Here is a 16903-nt window from a genome sequence, read left to right on the forward strand (position 1 = left end):
CTTTCTCGCCCCTCCCTTCTCAACCACATACTACTTTCAAAGCAGACTAGGAAGTGGCTCTCTAATATAGGAAGTATGAGAATCACCTAGGAAGCCTAAGAAACAAAAAATAAATTAATTAAACAAAAAGGAATCACCAAAAAAAAAAAAAAAAGAGAATCACCTATGAAGCTTATTAAAAATACACATAAGTACTTTCAAGGTAAGTAGGAGTTGAAAAAATTAAACCTTGCTTGCTCAGAGGGTATGCTCTTCTGGTTAACTAAAGATTAACCAGGGAACTTATTTTGTTGAAAAGTCCTTTGGAATCCATCACTTTTCCCTTGCTTACAGTACATAAGAAGTATCTGATGATTTAATAACTGCCCTACAAATAGGTTAAGTTTATAATCTATTCCTATCCCCGCAAGGGTGAGCCCTCAGGCCAAATAAAGCCCTCACTGGTAAGAATGGTTTTATATTTTTAAAGTGTTGCAAAAACCAAACAAAAAAGTACACGTAACTGAAACCATACGTGGCCCACAAGGCCTAAAATATTTACTGTCTGGCCCTTTACAGAAAAAGTTTGCCGACCCTTGTTCCGTAGCACCAAAGGCACTGAAAGTACAGAGACCCCAGGGACATTGCCCAGAAGGGCTCCTTTCTCATCAGATTAACTGAGGAAAAGAAAAAAAGGTTCCATTAAGTCAGTTCCAAATGACGTAGAATCATTGCTATTTCTCTAATTGACTTGCCCTCAAGAAAGTGTTACCCTCAAAAGATTCTACTCCCTTCTTTAGACTCAATAGTTTCAGCTGGGATGCTAAGTAGCTCTGGAGATAAATACAAAAGATTTCAAGCCTTACCTGAGGCATTTGCTATAGCCAAGGGCAGGCTTGGAAGCTGGTGCACCTGGATTCCTGAAGCACCCAATGCACTGAGGTTAATGGTCTGGAGGCCAGGCATGGAGGAGAGTTGAGCAGCATTCACAGTGACTGTGCCAGCAGGGATGGAAGCAGCTGAGGCAATAGGTGTAAGGGTGGTACTGCTGCTGCTGGTCTGCCCCAAGGAAACACCCTGCATTGGGGCCAAGGTGATTGTCTGGGCCTGTGGGTTCTGAACTTGGAGGTTCTGCAGCTGAAGAGTCTGCCAACTGACCTGTCCATTGGGCCCCACTGTTGGTGTCCGGATGATGATAGGGCCAGAGTTTGGAACAGCCTGAAGCTGAAGGTTCTGGAGGGTTTCCTGGGAGATAGCTTGAGTTGTAAAGGTCTGCCCTGACAGTGGGGCTGCTTGGAGGGCCTGGAGGGCCTGTCCCCCTTGAACTAGTTGAGGCTGGATGAGAATTTGTTGTTGTTGCTGCGTCTGCTGGTTTTGCTCTCCCTCTTTTTGTTGACTTGCTTGCAGTGAGCCTCCAGATGTCTGGTTCTGCTGGATGTTCAGAGCATCAGATCCCTGCAGCCCACTGACCCTCTGCGGTGTCTGGCTTTGAGAGTTGGTCCCTGCTGATCCGCTGGTGGTAAAGTTCATAATTCCCATGTTGCTGGTGGTAGTAGTTGTTGAGTAGCTATTGGCATTGGTGAAAAAGGAGCTGGAACTGGCTTGTGATGATACCAAACTGGCAGAACTGATGGCAGTCCCTGAGGTGACAGGCTGTGAGCCACTCTCCTGGGACCCAGAGCTGCTGATAGTGACTGCCTGAGAGCTAGGAGTCAAGGTAGCTGCAGAAACGCTGTTGACAGGTAGCAAGGTAATATTCCCATTCAGGGCCACTGGTACATTGGTCACATACTGAGTCTGTCCTGAGAGTACATTATTAGCCAGGCCTTGGAGGGGGACAGCCTGCTGGAGTAGGTTTGGCATAGCAGCAATGATGTTGCCTCCACTTCCTCGATTTGTGATGATCTGTTGGTTTGCACCTGGTATGATCTGTATCTGACCTGAACCATCCTGCTGCACTTGGGCCCCAGTGGCAGCAAACTGCAGCTGTTGCCCATCAACGGTCTGGAACTGTGGGATTACTTGATACTGAATATTAGGCATCACTCCAGGCAGTCCTGTCAGGACTTGCTGGTTCTGTAGGTTGGAGGTGGCAGCCACAACATACTGCCCACCAGAGACCGTGCGATTCTTGGAAGACTCACTGCCATTGTTGCCATTGGTACTGCTGCCACTCTGTTCCTTCGAGGTAGGGGTAGCCCCAGAGGAGGAAGAGATGATCTGCCAGCCATTGGCACCCTGGGAAAGTTGTGTGGCTGTGAGGTCAAGCTCACCTGTGCCCCCTGACTGGCTTGGGCCCTGGGAGTTGTTGCTGTTTTCATTGGGTGACTCAATTCTGCTGCAAGTTGCTGCCAGGAGGGCCAAAGGGGATGGCTGGGATTCCTGGCCAGAAATAAAGGAGAGGAAAGGAGTTCCTTTAGTGACACCCATCTGCCAGCCCAGGGGGTAGTACACAAAATATAAACAGCAAAACAACAACAACAAAAAAAAAAACCCAAACAAAAAGCTGACCTATCTATACTGCTGAAATTCTCATTTGGGGGATCTCCAAGCTACTTGTCTCTCTGTGCTTACTTCCCTATCTATAAAAGTTCAGCCCTTTCTTAAAAATTTTCCTATGAAAAGTAAGACAATCATCTACGAATATTTACATCCTCTCAACACCTTCCCCACTCTGTCCAGATCATCACTTACCTGCCCTCCTCCTCCTCCACTGCTGCTGCTACTGCCTGTGCTGCTGCTTCGAGCCTGAGAAAAGGCACCACCACCATTACCATTGCCCCCATTATTGCCACCAACTCCTTTTTCAATCTTCACCACAGCTGTCATTTCATCCATGGAGTGATCTTGGTCTAAAAAGATTTTGAAAATAACTTAAAGTTGGAGAAAGGAAAAGGGTAAAGTGAGGAAGGGTAAAGGAGGCTGTGATGAAACAGAAATGACTAACAGGAAGGTGAAACGCGCCAGTATTAAGAAAAAAAAAAAAGGATTGGGGGAGAAGAAACTGTTGTAGGACCAGTAGGATGTAAACTAGGCTAGGTGGTGCCAAAACTGGGCCTCGACTCTCCCTTGCACAAAATTAAACTCAGAAAACACTGAAAAGGTGCTTTTGATATAGGAAATGTGAAGGTGGGTGGGCATGTTGAAAGAGTTTAAAAGTATCCTGGGGAAAAAAAGGATAGGTAAGGCACAAAACAACACGTGAGTGGATGGAAAGCGAGCTGAAAGTAGGGTCAAAGGAGATAAGGAAAAAGAAAAATTCAAGTGTAAAAAGTAACAAGAGGAAAGGAAGAGAAAGGGGAAAAGAACAGATAAAAAGTTTGAGTGGGGAAACATCTGTGAATACTAGTAAGGGGCTAAAGAGGTCCAGGCGTTAGAAATCAGGCGTTTCGGGGCGGCTACAGGGCGGGCCCTAGAGTGAAAGGGCGGTTTCGGGGTGAGGGGCGTGGAAAGGGCGGGACGGTAGGGGGGGAGGGGTAATTTGCGGGGGGGGAGGGGTAATCTACGGCCGGGGGGTGGGGGAGGGCCCTGGGGCCGGCGGCGACCAGAGGGCGGACCAGGGAGGCGGTTGGCCCGGGCGGGGCCTGCACTGCTCGGGCCGCCCCCGCGGCTCCAGCCCCTGGCAGGAGGAGCCTCAGGCGAGCGGCCGAGTAGTGGGGGGTAAGGCCCGTCCCCCGTGGCCGGGGCGGGCAGGGGGCGGGCGAGGCCACGCTGCCCCCTCCCCCGGGGCGGGTGGCCCATCCCCCTCCTCCGCGGAGGCCCCGCCACTGCCCCTTCTCCCTCCCTTCCCTCCGCCCCGGGCGGGACCAAGGCCGCCGCCGCCGCCTCCCGCCCGTCCCCCCTACGGCGGGGACCGCCCGGTCGGCCCTCGCGCGCGCCCCCTCACTCCCCTCCCACCCCTAAGCTTGGAGTGGACTCATCCTTACCGCTCATGGTGGCAGCCGAGGGACGAGCTCAAGGGGGTCCTGTCCGGGGGGGTTGGGGGGGGCCAGGAAAAACGCGGACGCTGACGAGGCAAGCGAACCCGGACCGGACAGGGAGGGGGGGGGGGTAAGGAGGAGGGAGCAGCGCGCCACAAGCCCGGCCTAGGCCCCGCCCCTTCACTGCTGCCCCGCCCAATGAGGGAGGGAGAAAGGAGGGACTTGCAGAAAAAAGACGGGGAGATTGCCCAATGGTAAGACTCGCTTGCACTCTTAAGGCGTGCAAGACAAAGTTGCGTGCGAGGTGTCCGCCCAAAAAGAGCGCCCTCTCAGTTTTAAAGGCCAATGAAAGACGCAGGAAGTGAAGGTGGGCGGGAACTAGAGTTGATAGGCTTGAAAAGAAGCCAGTCAACTGCCCGGCGGGCTCCCTGAGAGGTAGGGATAGGAAGAGCTTTCATTGGACTGACAGAACAACAACCAACCAGAACCCTGGACGTGCCTGGGCAAAGTCCTGGTGGGAGGAGGTAAGAAGTAGACAGGAATGGGATAGGATGAAACTGATCAAAACCAGTCAGAAATCAGGCGGGCAGCCAGGAAAGTTATGATTGGATTAACACTGAAAAGAGACACGATAGGACGCAAGTTGACGTGAATAAAAGCCAATTGAACGCCGCGTGAGCTCTGAGGGCAGGAACCTGGAGTGGGCAGAGGAGAACTGGCGTCTCCCTCAGTCATTCAGTCCAATGAGGCGGCGGGGGGAGCCTGGCACCGCCTCCAACTAACCAATGGGCGTTACTAGAGCCGGGAGGGAACAGGGCTGTGCCAGGAGGAGTCCGTCGCCATTTTGGCCCTCCTCAGGGAACGTCTTCACCGTGATTAGGTAGCAACGCTTCAGCGGAACCGTGCAGCCCAACAAGTGTCAGGGCCGAGCTACTCGGCACGTAGGTCTGCCTTGACACCAGGGCTCGCTTGAGTCTTAATGTAACCGCTCTTAAAAGTACTTCTCAAGTCTCACTCTCCCCCGGGTGGGCGGACAGGCAAGCGGATGCCTCTGAATGTGGTGTAAGCCCTGTAGATACAAGCGCAACGAAATCTGGGGAGGGTGTTCACACATTCAGTTAATAATGTGCTGACCAATTTGAACGGTCTTTGTGACTGCAGCAAACGCCCTTTTATTAAATTCCCCCCAGACAGAGGTGCTAGCTACTTAACTTAAGGCGGGTTAACTTTTCAGGAGCTTCCCTTTGAAGACTAAAGCATGTTGGAGAACTTCCCAGAGTCAAGATTCTGTAAGCCACTTCCCCCCCGCCCCCTTTAATTGTAAATACAGTCTAAGCAAAAAGCAAGCTAGCAAGATAGAGTTCCTGCTTTTTGCAACTACAAAGGTTAAAGGAGATCTTTCCTGAGACACCTGAATTTCTGGTCTCCCATTCTGCCTCTCCTGTATCCTAGTTTTGGTTGAGGCAGCCTGGGTGGTTTGTCAATAACATGACAAGGTCATTCTCTTTCTCACTTGTATGTTATATGTTGGCACTTCATTATCGGCAATTCAGCACTTGATAGTGTCACGTTTTGAAGTCTGGATTCCCCCCAAACTGAGACCTCTTGCTGTTTTGGGCAAGGCCTGAAGGTGAAAGCCTATAGTGTTAGGTGCCTAGGTCAGCTAGGTATCTTGCATTCCTTATGTCATTCTCATAAGGAAGATATTAGTATTAGAGATATTATGTATTTTATAAGTGAAGAAATTGAGGCTGGGAAGTAACTTGCCCAAGATCACAAAGCTAATAGGTTGTACTGCCATATTCCAACCCAGAATAGTCCCACAAAAAGTCTTCTATAAATTCTTAAGTGAATAAAGCAATGCCTTGTATAACCATTTATAAAAATGGGCTTAATAAAAAAATACTTTAATTTTTGGCCACACCCCACTGCACGTGAGAGCTTTAGTTCCCTGACCAGAGATTGAACATGCACACCCTGCATGTAAGGTGGAGTCTTAACCACTGGATGGCCAGGGAAGTCCCAAATTTATTTAGTTTTAAAAAAGCTTTTTATTGTTACCTTCTAACTCCTGAAAAAATCCTGCCCATACTTCCAGAACAGCTCAAATGGTATCATACTCCTATAAAACATCACATTTCCATTAATAGCATCTCTCCCTAGGTCAAAGTTTCTCAAAATATAATATCAGAGTCTTTATTAGTATCCTCTGGACTGCTTTTTTAAAAAGGTGGATTCCTAGACCCCATCTCAGACCTAATAAATGAGATTCTCTAGAGTGGGGCATGAGAATATGCATTCTTAAATAGCTCTTTCAGGTGATTAGTCCCTAAATCAGAGTTTAAGAAACACTAAGGGAAGAAATTGGAGAGAAGAAACTTCCAGAAGGAAAGAAACTTCCTGGAGGGAAGAAGCTGTATTACTCATCTTTGTAAACCAAGCTCTGGAGATTCCAACAGCTGTTTAGTGTATTTAGCAAAGGACCACACCCAAACTTGCTGGGGGGGAGGGAGGAGGAACTAACAACATGGAGCAGCCCTCTGAACTTTTCACGTGCTTTGTCTAATCCTTTCAACCAATTTAAGAAATTGTCATCCTCTTCTACAGATGAGAAACCTGAGGCTCAGATACTTCAGTTAAATTATGACTGTTTTGTTTAGTTCCAACGCTTGTGTTTTTTCCAACAATTGTAAGCTAGTCTAAACCTGAAATGGGGACTAGGGTTTGATTTTATTCCACATAGTGAGAAAAACGGCCTAGATTTAGACTCAGAAATTCAAGAGCCACCATCCTTTTCACAATACTCTCTCCTTGCTTCTCCAGGACAAGACAGAATTCAGATCCTGGCTAGTGAGGGATGTCCTCGACATAAGCTTGTTTATTGATAGTTCCTGAGAGCATATGGACATGATCCATCTTGTCCAATTCATCTGTGAAAACCTGAACAACTTAATTTTTTTAAAATTAATTTATTTATTTTTGGCTGTGTTGGGTCATCGTTGCTGTGTGCAGGCTTTCTCTAGTTGCGGCGAGCGGGGGTTACTCTTTGCTGCGGTGCATGGACTTCTCACTGTGGTGGCTTCTCGTTGTGGAGCACAGGGTCTAGGCGAACGGGCTTCGGTAGTCGTGGCTCGCAGGCTCTAGAGTGCAGGCTCAGTAGCTGTGGCGCACGGGCTTAGTTGCTCCGCAGCATGTGGGATCTTCCCGGACCGGGGGCACGAACCCGTGTCCCCTGCATCGGCAGGGGGACTCTCAACCACCAGGGAAGCCCTAAAACTGATTTTGAAGCTGCTCTTTGATTCTAGCAATTTCCCACTTAGCAGTCTGGTAGCGGGAACATTTTACAAATTAAAATACACAAATGATTCAAAATTCTCCTTTTATACCATCATTGTAACCTCCCTCTCAGTAAGCTCTCAACTACAGCTGTTAAGAACAAAACACACTGACTAAAATTTCATTTACCTGTCCTACCTTCTCTAGGATAAAAGAGTGTAGGAAAGAAAAATAGTCCCTGACAAGAAAATTAAGTCTCAACGGTCTTATAAACCTTTACATTCTAGCTCTCTGAACAGGAAAACAAGCCTAGATATTTCACATCATGCATGCTCAGGTCATTTGCAAGGCAATGGTGACTTGGAGAAGCTAAACGGATCATCACAACACGCCCTTCAGTCTTTTCAGGACCCTGCAAAGGCAAGTAACTAAGAAGAACTCTAACAAGAAGGGGTTTCTTTCTGTTTGAGAAGCCCAGATGAAAATGTTGATAAAAAATCCGAGACAGGCTACAGATATTCTTTACTATTATTATTATTTAAAATGACTCATTCTGCATCTTTGCCGGCTTTGTTTCCTTACCTGAGATGCATCACGGTTCATCCCTGCCTAGACTCTGCCTGGTACTAGGAAGGCCTTCTTCCAGTCCGGCAACTAGTCGGTGGTTCTGGTGATCTTGAAGGCCCTGGACGAGGAAGAAAGGCTGGGGGAACCGGGGAGGGGTTTTTTGTCTGAGAGTTGGGAGGCATAGTCAAGAACACAATTTAGTTATTGTTGGAGCTGAACTCTGGCCCAAACTTCTGGAATATTCTCTTTTCTGAAGAAGACTGCAAGAAGACAGGCCTGACTGTAAACCCAGCTGATGGTCCCTGCACCTTTAAGACCCTTTGGCAAATAAAAGTAGAGGTGGTTTCAGGCATGGTGGGAAAGAGGAATAGAAACTGCTGAGAGACACGATCCATCTGCATTCTTGACAGCTAGAGGAGGCAAGTTAGAGTCACCAGGGAGGCTCAGAGAGGAGCCTGGACCCCACAGTGAACAAGCAGAGAGCTTCACTGAACATTTAAATCTGACCCCTAGGGACTCCAGCTTAAAACAAACACATAATCAAAACATTTCCCTCCCTCAAATATCCAACCCCCTCAGGCTCCTCATCTCACCAGACCTGGAAGGAAGCCTGTGCTTACTGCCAAGTTACCCTCACCAGTCACCCCCATTGCCGCCACCATCCGGAACTCTGCACCCCCAGGGTGACTGGGGTACTGCCTGGCAGTTCAGCATTCAAAACAAAACAAAACAAAACAAAACTTCCTCTTTTAACCAAAAATGAAGCAGTTTCCTTTTCTTCTTCCTCTCCTGGGGAAGAAGCCCTGAGACCCCTCCGGAGTACAGGGCTGAGAAGAGAGCTGCACCACCCCCAGCTTCCCACTCCCAGAAAGGAGAATGGCCCCGACTGGTTCAACAGGTCTATAAAAAGGACCTGCCCTGCCGGGGCACCCACAGCAGAGGCTAGAGGAGGAAAGGGGAGGGGACCGGAGGGGTGCCGGCGTGGGCTGGCCCGGTTTCCCCCTCCCACGGTACTGGGGCCACCCTGAGGGCGGGCAGAGGGCCGGGCTGGGGGTGGAGGGAGCTGGATTCATAAACAAACCCGCCTGGGCCACGAGGTGCCCAGAGGAGTGGGGTGGGGTTTGCCGGCCTCTCAGGCCCAGCCTGGAGCTGGGACACTGGTGTGGGCCGGGCCCGCGCCTCTCCACCCCCAGTTTCCGGCTAGCGGTGGACCAGCTGGCTCTCCCCAAGCGCTATACCCCTCCTTCCTGCTTTGCCCTCCCTCCCTTGAGCCCGAAAAGCCAGCTGAAGTTCGTAGAGGCCTGACACCTGACTCCTCTTTTCTCCCGGAAGTTTTCACTGTTCCCCCAGGAGAGTGGGTGGTTCCTGCGGGGGAAAGGCCCTGGAACACCATGTTCATACCTTCTTGAGGTGCCCAGGGAGATGGTGGAGAGGGCAGGCGCTTCACAGGCTTTTGCCACCAAGAGAGGTTTTCCCAGCGCTGCCCTGAGGCCGATGCCCAGCCTAGAGGTAACCCTTACCGCGTCCTGCCTTCTCTCTGCCCTCCCCTCCCCCTCCACTGTAGGTGATCAGAGGTGCCTGGACAAAAGTCCCTGGGTGTCTTCCAGGAAGAACTTACCTTCAGCCACTCACAAGACTAGTAACTAATACTTGTAGATAGTATAGTGTCTCTTTCTTACTGATTGGGAAATAAATTTAGAACTTGAGAAGTGTGTCCAGCCAAGGTCTCAAGGCAGAGAGGTAGGTGGGACTCCCTGATGCCAATTCTACTCCAGCATTTCCGAAAGTGTGGTGGCGTTGAACATTTCTGTATGTGTTCTTTGAATAAATTTTTATTTTATTATTTTTTTATACATTTATTGTATTTTATTTATTTATTTTTGGCTGCAGGTCTTCATTGCTGCGCGCGGGCTTTCTCCAGTTGCGGCGAGCTGGGGCTACTCTTCATTGTGGTGCGCGGGCTTCTCATTGCAGTGGCTTCTCTTGTTGTGGAGAACGGACTCCAGGCGCCAAGCTTCAGTAGTTGTGGCATGCGGGCTCAGTAGTTGTGGCGCACAGGCTTAGTTGCTCTGCGGCATGTGGGATCTTCCCAGACCAGGGATCAAGCCCATGTCCCCTGCACTGACAGGTGGATTCTTAACCATTGCGCCACCAGGGAAGTCCCTAATAAATTTTTAGAAAGAAATTGAACTACATACCAAACCTATCATTTCACAGGTGTTATTGTTAGGGTGAAGAAAAAAGTAATGGTATAGGGACTTCCCTGGTGGTCCAATGGTTAAGACTCCGCATTCCCAATGCACAGGGCCTGGGTATGATCCCTGGTCAGGGAACTAGATCCTGCATGCCGCAAGGAAGATCCCGCACTCGGCAACGAAGATCCCGCATGCCGCAACTAAGACCCGGCGCAGCCAAATAAATAAATATTTTTTTAAAAAAGTAATGGTAGGGCTTCCCTGGTGGCGCAGTGGTTGAGAGTCCGCCTGCCGATGCAGGGGACACGGGTTCGTGCCCTGGTCCAGGAAGATCCCACATGCCGCGGAGTGGCTGGGCCCGTGAGCCATGGCCGCTGAGCCTGCGCGTCCAGAGCCTGTGCTCCGCAACGGGAGAGGCCACAACAGTGAGAGGCCCGCGTACCGCAAAAAAAAAAAAAAGTAATGGTATATTATGGAACAAGGGAAGCCTGATTGTGGTAAAAATAGGAAGGTGGAGTGTGATGGATGGACCTAGAAATTATCATATTAAGTGGAATAAGTCAAATAGAGAAAGACAAATATCATATAATATCACTTGTATGTGGAATCTAAAAAAAAATGATACAAATGAACTTATTTACAAAACAGAAATAGACTCACAGACATAGAAAACAAACTTACAGTTACCAAAGGGATAGTGGGTGGGTGGAGGTGGTGAGGATAAATTAGGAGTTTGGGATTAACATATACACACTGCTGTATATAAAATAGGTAAATAACAAGGACCTACTATATAGCACAGGGAACTATACTCAATATCTTTTAATTACCAATAATGGAAAAGAATCTGAAAAAGAATATATATATAACAGAATCACTTTGCTGTACACTTGAAACTAACACAACATTGTAAATTAACTAGACTTCAATAAAAATGTTAAAAAAAGAAAAAGAAGGTGGAGTATGAATGACTGAAGCTGGGGAAATACATTGTAACATCCTGATCTCACCATCTTACATGCAGCTATTTCTAAGAAAGATGAGGGAGAATGAGGATTCTTCAGTGAGGGGCTAGTCCAGGTGACCCACAGGCTTCTTCTAGCACTGACATTCTAAAGTTTAACATCAATCAAAGAGTATTTAAGGCAGAAACTGGAAGCCAGAGTACAAGAAAAATTGAGCCAGCAGAGTCAGGAATTTTCTCTGAGCCTCACCACCATCAGGCCAACCGCCAAAGGTCCCAGATTGGAAGAGGAAGGCTTCCTGATCTCCACAGTGGAGAGTGCAGGACACGGTGAACAGGTCTTGAAATGGTTTGTCTCCCCCCAGTCCTGGGGAATTTTGCCTGGTTAGTCTCCTCATTCCTACAAGGTGCACACAGTAGGGCTGAAAGGAGGCACTACTGCCGGTGTGGTATCTCTGTCCCAGGACCCTCTGCTCAATCCTGCCAAAGGACTGAGCCAGTCCAAGCTGCCAACATCAAGCTGATGCTTCTCTGAGTGCCTCCTCCCTGACCTCAACCCACACCATGCTGCTAAGGCCAGCAGCCACGGAGGCTGGGGCCCAGTCAGAGCTCAGCCTCCAGGTCCAGAGGTGGTTAACTGCCTAGATCCCCTCGGGCTTAGCTTCCTCCAGCAGCTTCAGAAACACAGGACACCAGACCACCAGCCATGTGCACATATGTGCATTATGTGGCCCTGATATAAGGCAATATGAAGAACATTGCATCACCTAACAAATATTCTTTCCAAGAATATTGAACCTGAATCTAAGGAAGTCTTTAGATCTAATCTCCAGTTTCCAGAAAATATGGGGACTGGAGGAACAAGGTAAGTCAAAACACAAAGAAACTAATCAGAAAAATCCAAAAGGTAGGTCATTCTACAGGGTAACTGACTATTTCTTCAACAAGTCAATGGAGGACTTTCCTGGCAGTCCAGTGGTTAAGACTCTACATTTGCAATGCAGGGGGCGAGGGTTTGATCCCTGGTTGGGGAACTAAGATCCCACGTGCTAGGCACGGCCAAAAAAAAAGAACAGGTCAGGGCTTCCCTGGTGATGCAGTGGTTAAGAATCTGCCTGCCAGAAATAAGGACACAGATGTAGAGAACAAACGAATGGACACCAAGAGGGGAAAGTGGCGGTGGGGGGTGGGGGGAGATGGTGGTGGGATGAATTGTGAGATTGGGATTGACATATATATGCTAATATGTATAAAATGGATAACTAATAAGAACCTGCTGTATATAAAAAAAAAAGAATTTGCCTGCCAATGCAGGAGACACGGGTTCGAGCCCTGATCTGGGAAGATCCCACATGCCGTGGAGCAACTAAGCCAGTGCGCCACAGCTACTGAGCCTGCGCTCTAGAGCCCGTGAGCCACAACTACTGAGCCCACGTGCCACAACTACTGAAGCCTGTGCACCTAGAGCCCATGCTCCACAACAAGAGAAGCCACTGCAATGAGAAGCCAGCACACCGCAATGAAGAGTAGCCCCCGCTCGCTGCAACTAGAGAAAGCCCGCGCACAGCAACGAAGCCCCAATGCAGTCAAAAGTAAATAAAATAAAATAACACATCAATGGCATGGAAAAGGAGGAGGAAGAGCTGCTCTTGCTTAAAGGAGACTTAAGAGGCAAAACAGTCATATGCAACACGATCCTATTTTGAACAAAACAACAACAGTAAAAAGACCTTTTGGGGACAGCTGGGGAAATTTGAATATGGACTGGGTATTAGATGATATTAAGGAATAATTGTTAATACGTAAGGGTTTAACTCAAAATGTCTGTAAATTATATTAAAATGCTTAAAAAAAGAGTAACTGGGGGAATGCCCTGGCTCTCCAGTGCTTAGGACTGTGTGCCTCCACTACCGGGGACCTGGGTTTGATCCCTAGTTGGGGAACTAGGATTCCACAAGCTGCACGGTGCAACCAAAAAATAAATAAATAAGTAGATAAATGAATGAATAACTGACCTAAATGTGGCAAATATCAATAATTGTTTTTTGGCCCCACCCTCCAAATATTAATAATTGTTAAGTCCAGATGACAGTTATATCAGATTCATTTTCCTCTCCCTTCTGATTTTTTAAAAATTAATTAATTAATTTTTATTTTTGGCTGTTTTGGGTCTTTGTTGCTGTGCGTGGGCTTTCTCTAGTTGCGGGGGGCAAGGGATACTCTTTTTTTTTTTAAATTTTATTTATTTATTTATTTATTATCTTCAGCTGCATTGGGTCTTTGTTGCTGCGCATGGGGTTTCTCTAGTTGCGGCGAGTGGGGACTACTCTTCACTGTGGTGCACGGGCTTCTTATTGCGGTGGCCTCTCTTGTTGTAGAGCACGGGCTCTAGGTGCGTGGGCTTCACTAGTTGTGGCACGCAGGCTCCGTAGTTGTGGCTTGCAGGCTCTAGCGCACAGGCTCGGTAGTTGTGGCGCACTGGCTTAGTTGCTCCACGGCATGTGGGATCTTCCGGGATCAGGGCTCGAACACGTGTCCCCTGTATTGGCAGGTGGATTCTTAACCACTGCGCCACCAGGGAAGTCCTCCATTCTGATTTAAATGATTTTTTAATAATACAGTTTAAAAATTAAATAATAATAATTAAAATTTCCACTGGCTCATTTCTCCTTTTACGTCTCGAGTCTCAGGACCATGGCCTCCTTTCCTTTCTGCTGGAGTTTACACCTTCTTGGCTGTTCTCTCCTCTTCTCCCCTTGCCACATCAGCCTATGGCATAGTGCCAAAGACATGCCACCACTTGCCATACATCTCAAGGTTTGGTGATTTAGAGGAGGGAAGTAGAAGTACGAGGCTTCTCCTATGACACCCTTTTAGAATCCGTTTCTGTGTGGTGGTAGTAGAATTTTGGGGAGACACTCTTCTCCACACTGCAGTCACCCATGTCTGAGCTAGTCAGCATCTATCACACCATGTTGCTAACTCAGAGAAGTAAAGGATTTAGGGGAAATGGGAGCAATCTCCCCTGGGGCAGGCTTCTGACCAAGGCTGAGGAGGGAGACAGTAAGCTGGAGAACGTCCTTCCTCCCAACTTGTGTGATTATTTATCCCCCCCCAGGGAATTCCTGGTGTGTCCACTGGTTAAGACTCCCCACTTTCACTGCCGGGAGCCCACATTCACTGCCAGGGGCCCACGTTTGATCCCTGGTCGGGGATCCTGTAAGCCACGTGGCTAAAAATTAAAAAATACTTTTATCCCCCACCTCAGACCAAAGCCAATCTCTCTGCTGTGCACTTTTATTCGTTGTTGAACATGTTATGTGCAAGATAGGGCTCTAGGCACTGAGGAAGATGAGACGAAGGAGACACGCTCCTTCCTCAAGGAACTCATGGCTTAGTAGAGGAGGCTGACTCATACTCAGCTAATTATAATATCCTGTCTTACATGCAATGAAGGAGTTACATACACAAGGGATCCCCCTCCTTTTTTTTTTTTTTTTTGGCCTCGCTGTGCAGCTTGTGAGATCTTATTTCCCCTACCAGGGATTGAACCTGGGCCCTTGGCAGTGAGAGCACAGAGTCCTAACCACTGGACTGCTAGGGAATTCCCAAAGGGATCCCTTTTTAAGGGACCTTGTGACCAGTTTTCTCCCCAACAAACTTTTACTCTCTCTCTTAGACGCCTATCCTCCCCACTCATAGTCTTATTCCGCAAACATCTTTCAGATTCATCCCTTAGGCAGGTGAACCCAACATTGTTTACCTGTTACTGTAAACAATGCATTTCTTGTCTCTAGGTTGACCCTCTTCAAAATAGGCCCCAGGGAGTCCTATCTCACTGATAAGACATAGCTTATCATCTGGTACAAATCAAATCAAGTCTTTCCAGGACTTACCTTTCACCTAGCGAGCAAAGCTCCAGGCATGCCCACTCCACTACTTATCACTCATAAAATAGACCAAATGGTTTTCTCCATGACATCCTACTGATACACATACAGGTGAATGCCTGGGGTGCCCTTCCCCGTAGTAGTCCAAGAACTCACTTTTCAGGAATTCCCTGGCGGTCCAGGTCCAGTGGTTAGGACTCTGTGCTCTCATTGCCCAGGCCCTGGGTTCAATCCCTGGTCGGGGAACTAAGATCCCACAAGCCACATGGTGCAGCCAAAAAAAAAAAAAAAAAAAACCTCACTTTTCAAGTCTTAGATCAAGCTTCATCCCTGGAATCCTTTCCAGAAATATTCCCTTCTCTGTAGAATTGGCCACAATTCTCCATGTGGTGCCCCCAGTTGCAATCTGATACAACCTCTGCTGTTTTCCATCTTGCAGCCTTCAACACTTTGTTGCACTTACTTGTCTGCCCATTTATAAATACAGTGGAGAGAAGTAAACCTGGGTCACGGAGCCACAGGTCAAAGTTCACATCTAGGCTTAGAAACTGTGCAACTTGAAGCAAGTTATTTAATCTCTCTGAGCCTTAATTGCCTCATCTATAAAATGAAAATATTATTATTCACCTGGAAGAGTTGTAGAGAAATTAAATGGAAATGTGGTCAGTCTTTTTTGCTTTTGTTGTGGGAATTTTTTTTTTTAATCTGCTTGGTTTTTGTTTTTATTACCCAAGTAACACATGAACGTACTGTGTTTGTATAAGATTTGAAACAGTCAGAAGTTTAGTGAGTATGTGCACATCTCCCATCATTAACCTACCCCACACACACCATTCTCTCTTCTTCCAAGGTAGGGAACCACCTTCACCAGTTCATAGTTTGGTCTGCAGTTTTTCAATCCCTCTTCTATGCGTTTACATATATTTATATACATCCAACAGATATTTACTCAACGTCTGTTATGTGCCAGGCACTGACTGTTCTGCTTTTGTTGTTGTTGTCATTGTTGTTGTTGGTTTAGGTCAGAGGTCTTTCTTTTTTTAAAAAAAACTTTTTATTTTATATTGGAGTAGGGAAGGCACTGACTGTTCTGGTGTGACAGTAAAGACACAACAGTGAACAAAATAGAAAAAAAGTTTGCTCTTTTAAGCTTACTTGCTACGTTCACATATATTCTTTGTTGGTGGTATTTTTTATGTAACTAAGTAAGTATTATTCTATAACTTGCTTTTTTTTTTACTTAACAAAATATGCTGAAGATATTTCATTAGTTTATTTCATTCTTTCTTAATTTTTCAAACTCTTCTAGAGCAAACATCTTTGCATTTATATACTTATGCCCATGTATGGCATTTAAGAGGCAGTGGAGAGCTGTATAGCATAGTGGTTAAGAGCACAGATTCTCAATTATACCCCAATAAAGATGTTAAAAAAAAAAAAAAAAAAGACCACAGATTCTGGAGACAGGTGTAAATCCTGACTCTGTCACCTACTAGCTATATGACCTTGGGCAAGTCACTTAACGTCCTTTCCTTACTTACCTTATCTATAAAATGAGGAAATAAGAGTATTTACTGGGTGGAATGGTTGAGGTATGGTAGGAATCCCAACACACAGTTAAATACATATCAGTATTATCGGTATAGATTTTTAGGTGGAATTGCAGAGTCAAGATTATACATATTTAAAATTTTGATACACTGCCAAATTATCTTCCAAAAATATCTCCAGTTACACTAATACCAACACTGTGAAAGTGATAGTTTCCCTGAATTCTCTCCATTTTTTTTTTTAATTTGTTTATTTTTGGCTGCGTTGGGTCTTCAGTGCTGCGCACGGGCTTTCTCCAGTTGCGGTGAGCGGGGGGCCACTCTTTCTTGCCGTGCGCGGGCTTCTCATTGCAGTGGTTTCATTTATTGTGGAGCTCTAGGCACCCAGGCTTCAGTAGCTGTGGCACATGAGTTTCAGTAATCGTGGCTCGTGGGCTCTAGAGCTCAGGCTCAGTAGTTATGGCACACAGGCTTAGTTGCTCCGCGGCATGTGGGATCTTCCCGGACTGGAGCTCGAACCCGTGTCCCCTGCACTGGCAGGCGGATTCTTAACCACTGTGCC

General features: G+C 47.1%; 1 protein-coding gene across 3 annotated transcripts in view; it reads right to left on the bottom strand.

The window, feature by feature from the left end:
* The window catches only part of SP1 (Sp1 transcription factor), a 41225-nt gene extending 37222 nt beyond the window's left edge, over positions 1–4003 (bottom strand). The window contains exons 1-3 of one of the 3 annotated variants that reach the window (XM_065887122.1): positions 3906–4003; positions 2674–2831; positions 846–2361 (exon numbers count right to left, since the gene is read on the bottom strand). In XM_065887122.1, coding sequence (XP_065743194.1) covers positions 846–2361; positions 2674–2831; positions 3906–3912 — 1681 coding nt within the window. In that variant the 5' untranslated portion in view covers positions 3913–4003. Of the gene's footprint in view, positions 1–845; positions 2362–2673; positions 2832–3524; positions 3565–3905 lie in introns of those variants that run through there. The other 2 variants (XM_065887123.1, XM_065887124.1) reach the window with 2 other exon arrangements.
* Between the last annotated feature and the right edge of the window lie 12900 nt (positions 4004–16903).

Source organism: Phocoena phocoena, chromosome 11 (genome assembly GCF_963924675.1).
Source record: "Phocoena phocoena chromosome 11, mPhoPho1.1, whole genome shotgun sequence".
NCBI classification, from domain to species: Eukaryota; Metazoa; Chordata; class Mammalia; order Artiodactyla; family Phocoenidae; genus Phocoena; species Phocoena phocoena.